At 27.5% G+C, this 8,186-nt stretch overlaps 1 protein-coding gene across 2 annotated transcripts; it reads right to left on the bottom strand.

Annotated features, from left to right (window-relative positions):
• Positions 1–730: 730 nt before the first annotated feature.
• LOC145742716 (ATP-dependent 6-phosphofructokinase, muscle type-like) lies at positions 731–7,566 on the bottom strand. 2 transcript variants are annotated; one of them, XM_082560499.1, is made up of 19 exons: positions 7,382–7,566; positions 7,100–7,173; positions 6,689–6,766; positions 6,388–6,499; positions 6,002–6,135; positions 5,549–5,812; positions 5,246–5,387; positions 4,867–5,039; positions 4,611–4,675; positions 4,437–4,515; positions 4,056–4,109; positions 3,219–3,436; positions 3,017–3,107; positions 2,463–2,615; positions 2,077–2,241; positions 1,753–1,926; positions 1,574–1,673; positions 1,406–1,511; positions 731–1,293 (listed from the first exon to the last, which is right to left on the bottom strand). In XM_082560499.1, the coding sequence occupies exons 1-19, from the start codon at positions 7,497–7,499 to the stop codon at positions 1,185–1,187; spliced, it is 2,409 nt and encodes an 802-aa protein (XP_082416625.1). In that variant the 5' UTR covers positions 7,500–7,566; the 3' UTR covers positions 731–1,184. The 2 variants fall into 2 exon arrangements, with proteins under 2 accessions (XP_082416625.1, XP_082416626.1); XM_082560500.1 differs by lacking the exon at positions 4,056–4,109 and having other exon boundaries at positions 732–1,293.
• Between the last annotated feature and the right edge of the window lie 620 nt (positions 7,567–8,186).

Below are 8,186 nucleotides of genomic sequence, written 5' to 3'. Positions count from 1 at the left end.
AACTAAAAAATAAATTAAAATTTTAATTTTTGTCACTAATTACTAATTAATAGGTGTTTGTTTATTCAAATTTAAAGATTGTTATTAGGTTTTTAAATTTTGGTCGGTTATATCTTATAATATTTATAAGTTGAAGGTAATTAAAAAATAATTCTTGTTTGTTTGTTATATTTAAATGCTGATTTGTTTATTAAAAATCAAAGGTATGTAATATTCTTGGTTAATGTTTTTGCATATACTTTTTTATTTATAAAATTTTTGTTAAAAATAATCAAATAATTTCTAACCATATTTTATTTATCAAATAAATCTAGTTTTTATATAAAATGCGCCAATTAAAAAATTTATGTAAGATAACTTTATTAAAGTTCTATAAATTTTGTTATTCTCTATTTTATTTAACCGAATTCGCGTTTGAAAAAAGGCGGTTAACTTTGTTTTTTCAATTTTGCATATTTTTATGAATTTACTTTTTCAAAAATGAAATTGCTATAACAAAGCTAAAAAAAATTCAATTTTATTTATGTCAATTTTATTATACCCTTTGTTTGGTTTTTATATGTAGGAAAACAAGAAACATATAGTTAAGCACATAAATATCTATTGAAAAATCTGCAAAACAAACCCAGTATATTATCATGAAGGATAAAAAATACAGAAATTCAAGCACTAATTAATGTAATTAAAAAAGAGGTATCTAAATGCCGAAAAATTTGTACAGTGCAAGTCAAAAAATCTGGTTAGGTTAAAGAATAAATTAAACATAGTAAAACCAAACAGCATGAACTAAAACAAATTTTTTTCAATTTTTAAATGTTTTTAAAAAAAAAAATTTAGACAACATATATATTTTTTTTAACAAATTGCACCATGCAATGGACTTCATGCAACATGGGACATTAAAATAAATAAAATACAGTGTATAATTACGTAAACATAAAAACAATTAAATTAATATATTAAATATCAATAACAAAATAACTTAAAACAAAGTCTTATATCTTTATAAACTGAATAAAAGGTTTTCCAAAATATAATTACAACAATTTCGTTTTAAAAGGTATATATATACCACACAGTGGCCCTTTATTTGGCAGTAGATTAAGGAGAAGTTTAACAAAAACAATTTTTTATTTTGAAAATATATAACACTAAAATTAAATATTCACAAAGTTTAGTTAAATTTACTCATGTACTTCAGTTTGGTAAACTGCAGATTCATCAGAATAGTGAGCCATTATTCTTAGTAGAGGACGAATTTGCATCCACCATTGATTAGTTGGAATTCTGTGCCTACACAAAAGGTTAAAAATTAGGAAAATTCTTGACTGTTTTTGCATTTACATAATTTCAAGTTAAAATATGAAACTTGAAGTTAACCACAACAAAAAATTTTTAAGCATACTCAAAATCAGTCTCTTCTTTTAAGATTTCCACTGGTTGAAATACCATTTGTCTTCTTCTCATTCCCAACAAACAAATTGAATCATCGCCATCAGTAAACACTTTACCTTTAAATTATTAATATATAGGTAAAAATGAAAACCATCAAGTGAATATATTTATAACCCACCATCTTTTCCATATTTTTCCATGTTTTCAATAAGCCACAATGTAGCTTTTGCTGCACATTTAGTCGCATAATTACGATCGAATGGAGAAGGCACGCCACCCTATAAAAACATGTGCTATTGTGAAAAATAAAATTTAACAAAAAGAAAGTTGCTTTTACTCACGACTTGTTGATCCTACCTGTTGCATATGACCCAACACATTGATGCGACAATCAAACACATTTTTGCCTTCTTCAGCATAAAGTCGATACACAAAATCTGTGTTAAAATTTTCATTCGCATTCTCATTTCTAAGTACAAGACCCCGCTGAATTTTTCCTTTCATTTTTCGTTTTAAATGTGAGATATTCATCTTGAAAATTAAAAATTATTTTGGGTTTAATCCTAGTAAAAAAAATGTGTAATATTATAAAAAAACAAAAATACTTAAATTTAAATTTGCCAAAAAGAATTTTTGTGAAATAAAATAACAACAAATTTTTATTTAAATAAAGTTTATTACCTGCAAGTCTCTTATGCTAAATTTTTCCTCAAAAATGTAAGCAGCATCAGCACCTGCTGCTAAGCCTGACATGGTGGCCAAATAACCACAATAACCTCCCATAGTTTCAAGCACAAATGTACGACGCTTTGTACCACTGGCTGACATTTTAATTCGGTCACATGTCTTAGTTCCACAAAAATAAATAACATTTTTTTGTAAAACAATATTATTTAAATTTATACTAATAAGATTAATTAGTAGCCTAGCTATTAATACTGTCAGTAATAATTTTAACAATAAAATATCAAAAATTGTTTAAACTTCATGCCACGAACTAAAGCTACTTATTTCCAAAACAAATATTTAAAAAACACTAATCTTATAAAAATAAGTAAATTATTCACCTGACAAACTGCATTTAAACCAGTGTCACAACCAATGCAAATATCAGTCCCTGGGACATTGTTAGAAATAGTTGCAGGCACCACAACAAGAGGAACACATAAATTCTTGTACATTTCCCTTGCCTGTTTAATCTCAAGCGCTCCTTGAAAACACTGTCAAAAAATGCAAGCAAAACAGTCATGCATCTTAAAAAGGCATTCTAAAAAATTCTATATTTTAAAATAGACAAGAAATCATTAATTCCTTCTTTTTGGACTAGGTCCAGCAGTAACATGCCAGACCCACCTCAACTATTTGATTTAAAGCCGTGTCAGTTCCTATAGAAAAGTCGGTACCAGGCATATTGTTAGATACTGTACATGGGACAATAACTAAAGGAATGTTTAAGTCTGGGAATTTAGACCTGTGTTCTTTGATTTCTGTTGCACCAGTTAATGCCTTAAGTTGATGAAATATACAAAGAATTTCAAATTTTTTTTTTAAATAACATAGGTATTTTTTGTGTGTCTATTGTTTAACAGCAAAAATTTGGATATATATAAAAAGTTATTACCTCGAAACCTCCAATGCAAAGAATTCCATGAACTTTTCTTTTATGAATCACTTGAGCTATTTTATCCAATCCACATTGTGAAGGCAAAGTCCTAAGTACAAATGTAAAAAATTCAAACATACCTAAAATCTGATCAAAACATATCCTACTGCAATAAAAAACAAAAGAATTCAAAAACTAGATTTTGCGTTAAAATTTTTACCTTTTGGTGCCCAGAGAAGAGCCACCACTTGAAACCCAATTTACTACACTATCCCAGGTGAATTCCTCAACCATATCTTTTGCTAAACCCTCATACCCATTATGAGCAACCAATACTTGATAACCATTGTATAAACAGGTTCGAACAGCTGATCTAACTGCAGCGTTCATACCAGCAGCTGGTGCACCAACGTTTAAGATAATGATGCGATATTGTTTCTGAAAAAATTATAAGATAAGTAAAATGTTTAGTTTTTTTGCCATAATGAATAACAGTAGCAAAAAAATTATGTAATAGCTAAATATTTCACTTTTATTAGGCATAAATATTTAGTTTTAATGAAAGTATTCAATTTTGCAAATGCAATTTATTCATTATTTTAATCGCGGTTCTTCAACATTTGACCTTAGACCAAAATCATTATCACCAAAAGTATTTTTTATTTTATTTCATCAACTTTAACCAATTATTCTCTATTTTAAAGTGACAATATTAAAAATCAACCAATACCATATAATGTACTTTATGGGGTTTAGTAAATTTATTATATTATAAAAGTCCCTTAGAATTGCACCTTAAACAACTAAACATGCATTAATTTGACAATAATTAATCAAATCAAAATATGATTAAATTCTATTACCATAAATAATAATTAACTACACAATTTCACAATGCACCACAACAATTACAGCATTTTAAGCAAATTAAACAATTATGCCTAATGTAATAAAATACTGGCAGTACTACAAGCTGTATATATTTTTTGCAATATATTTAATTAATTGCAGCTTTTAAGATTAAACATTGTTGTGCTAACATGCGTGTTTAACTTACTAAGGTAAGTACATTCTCATTGCCATCTGGGGTTAGATTATACTTAACCCCCGTCTAATAATAGGAACATTTTAAAAAGTTATTTTTTAAAAAAATTTTCTCAAAGAAGATCAAAAATTTTTTTGACATATTTTATCTTGATAAAATAATATTTTAAAATTGATTAAAGTTATTTTAATATGTATCAGTTAACTTGTTGGTCATATACATTTATTATAGATTTAAAATTCTAATACAAGTTGCAACTGCCAGATGTATTTAAAATCTAATTAAAATGAATGTGGAGTGGCAAATGTGTTTGAATGGAAGGGAGTATTATTAAAAGAATTTCCAGGAAATGTTTTAAGTAATAACCTAGACATAGCAAAGTCAAGTACATACCTGCCCTAGACTTGTGGAACTTCCGATATTTGACATTGCTCCTAATTTTTTGTAGATTTCAAGGTTACCTTGAAATGTTCTAAAAAAAAAAATTATTTTGAAACATAACAATACAAGTTGTAACAGGAATGTATAGGTTTGTTAAAAAAGACAAACAATATTTTTTTAGATTACCGTCCTCTTAATTTGGCAGCTTGGTCAAAATCTAAATTATCCATGGCTTTTTGTACAGCCTTTGTCTAAAAAAAATTATTTTATAATTAAACAAAAATTAGCAATTTAATTCTGAATTAAGTCGATAAATATACCCATAAGTAATAGTCACTATATTAAGCTAACTAAAAGAATAACATATTTATTCAAAAAATCTAAAAGAAGAATAACACTATATATATATATATATATACAATAAGTTTTATATTTGACTTACTCTTTCAACACAGTCCATGAGTGGAACCCTTACAGCTTGGTTACCATCTAATGAAACAACATAAGCGGGTGTGTCAGGGGTGGCCTCTAGCAATGCCAACACTGCTTCAGCCCCCATTCTCGTTCCTAAAAGTCTGTCAAATGCACTAGGTGACCCTCCTCTCTGTACATGGCCTGAAATTTATAACTTTATGTTACAATTTAAAATTATTGTTTTTATTCCTAGAAATCAAAAATTTTATTTATATACACTTTTTTAAACACATACAACAATATAAACTTAAAAAAAACTTTAAATTAAGAATAAGTTTAATATTTGCCTGAAACAGTAATCCTTGTGCTAAATCATGTCTAAAATAAGAATTTTTCTTAATATTTACCTAAAACCGTAATCCTTGTGTCTAAATCAAGTTTTTTGCAGATGACATCTTTTACCATCTGAGAAGTAATTAAATTACCATGACAATCAATTGCACCTTCAGATACAATCACAACATTTAATCTATTTCCCCAACTTCGAGCCTGTAAAAATAGATTTTGCAAAATAATGAGTCAACATTTTTTAATACATTTTAACAGTATTTATCATGTAATAAAAGGTTACTTAAAATCAGTTTTTTATTATAAGCCAGTTGTCAAGGCTAAAAATGTCAGAAAAAACACTACCAAATTGTTTTTATTACGTTTTGAAGTCGTTTACACATTTTTTCCTCCCACCCATCTTTAGGTGGATGTTCTGGTATAAAAATCCAATCGGCACCACAAGCAAGTCCTGTTACCAATGCCAAATATCCACAATGTCTACCCATAACTTCAAGAACGAATGCGCGTTGATGGCTGACAGCTGTGGTGGCGATAGCATCGACACATTCAACAATTCTGTGAAGCGCACTGTCGGTGCCTATCGTCATGTCAGTTCCACAGAAATCATTGTCAATAGAACCGACCTTGAAAATTAAAAATAAGAAAAAAGTTAACTTTTTTAAATGATAAAATTACTTATTAAGTGAAAATGTAATGATAAAATTGATAATTCTGTTCAATAAATATATATATCTCAATAATGTAAGACAAAACAACATTTCATATGCAGAAATTAAAAAAGGTTAACTATAAATCTAATAAATGCAACATACCATTCCGACAATATTAAGATGTTCATATTTAATTGTATCTTCTCTAGTTATTTGTTTCATTTCAAATAATTCTTGCAATAAAGTGGGCCATTCTTCTCTAAATAAGTTGGCACCAGTTAAACTTCCATCTCCACCTATTTTAAATCATTATGATCATGTTTTATAAATTTGTATATAAATTTTAATACAAAAAATACAATTAAAAAAAAAGATTTAAAAAAAAATTAGTAAATAAAAATTGACATTGTGTGAAACTAAAATTTGCACAATTAACTTAGATTTTAGTAAAAATAAGTTCGTTCGCAAAACTAATCTAGCAAGTTCAAGTAGCCCACTTTTTTAAAATATTAACAGAGAGCAATATTGGTCAAAAATCAATAACTTGCCTATGACGCAAAGATTAGTAATTCCCCTTGAAACAAGATTGTAAGCAGCTTTTAACCTTCCAGCATGCTCTCGAAAGTCTTTACATCTTGCACTTCCAATAACAGTTCCTCCCTCAAAAAGTATTTTGAAAAATAACAAAAAATTAAAAAAGGCAAAGAGGTTTTACAATTAAAAAATAATAAAACGCCAAAATTAAAAAAAAATTTAAATAAAACTGCATTTAAATAAAAAAAAAACAATTCATTATTTTATCCATTTTGTGGTAACCTGTTATAGTTAGCAAATAAAAAGATATTTTACCATTTGTAAAATCCCCGAAACATCGTCCCAGGCAGCTTCTTTAAAATAAGTTCCACCATCCACTAAACCTTGGTAACCCTACAAATTTTATAAAATACATTGGCAATAACTTAAAATGTTAGTGAGGAAAAAAATGTTTATAAATAAGCACATTGGAATAAGTAGGCTATTATAAGTTAATTTATTTCCATACAACAAATTCATTAACAATGCAATGTAATAAAGTGTTTAAAGAATTGTATACCTATGGGATTAAGATAAGCTTAAAAGGAAATATTGATTTAGAAACGAAAATTGCAAATCAAAGTACAAGTTTACATAGCAACAATTTAAGCTGTTTAGTAGTTACAATGCTTTAATCTTAAACTTAGTTAAATATTTTTTATTTATTTATTAATTATTAATTTTCACCTCATTAATTAAGAAAACTTTAGATCCACAAGCAATTCCCATTCTTACAACTGCCCTGACAGCTGCATTCATTCCTTAACATAATTGAATAGTTAATTTACTTAACACCTACATTTTTCACTGTATTACACATCATATATTCAAAAAGCATTTTAAAAAGTTAAAATTTCCGTATTTTAAAAACCAAATTTGTGTTCAATATAAAAAATAATGATTGATATTTACAATAAATAAGCTATGAAATTTTACAAAAAACAATAATTTTTAATAAACTTTTCAAACCTTGGGAATCACCACCACTTGTAAAAACTGCAATTTTTTGTCCCATTCCAATAAGAGGACTAGAACTTGTTCTTCGTAGCAACATGTGCTCCCTTACACTTGGACTCACTGCTGCCATTTTTAAAGCTAAAACACAACTTGCACAAAAAATTTAATTTTACACCTATTGTCAGATCGTTGCTATAAGCACCTTAATAAAAAAGTAGGTCATTAAATTAAACTAACTGACAGAAAACTTTTAATTAAACATAAATACTTTTAGCTTCTTTTGCTGGGCTGGCTATACTGCTAAGACAGAATATATATATTTTACACGCACTGTAATCAATAGTGCACATTTGCAGAATTAATCTTATTTTTTTAGTAATAAGTTAGCTAAGTATGCTAGTATAAAATTAATTGAGTGATTAAGTATGCCGTAACTGCGTAACACAACACCTAAATCTGCAAATATTTTTTAGTTTATTTGTTATCTCTAGACTTTGCTTAGCTTCACACCTCCTACCACTTTAAATATATACATAGAGTGTGACTACGTAGGAAACTATTTATTTTACGTGACAAGATAATGCCCTTGAAAAACTAAAGGGAGTAAGTTGTAAATATCTGTGTTCAAAGTCACGTATCCATTTGCTGGAATGCGTAAATCAAACTAGAGAACGCAAAAACTGATGACCTGTGACAGTTAGTATCGACCAATCACATTGCTTCTTAGACTAACAATCGGTTCGAAATAGGGAAATTACCAAGGAAGCAAATAATTTGCAGAAATTATTTTAATAATTTAATAAAGGGATATATTATT

This window comes from Corella eumyota, chromosome 2, assembly GCF_963082875.1.
Source record: "Corella eumyota chromosome 2, kaCorEumy4.1, whole genome shotgun sequence".
NCBI lineage: Eukaryota > Metazoa > Chordata > Ascidiacea > Phlebobranchia > Corellidae > Corella > Corella eumyota.
This window is presented reverse-complemented; position numbering and strand designations above follow the sequence as displayed.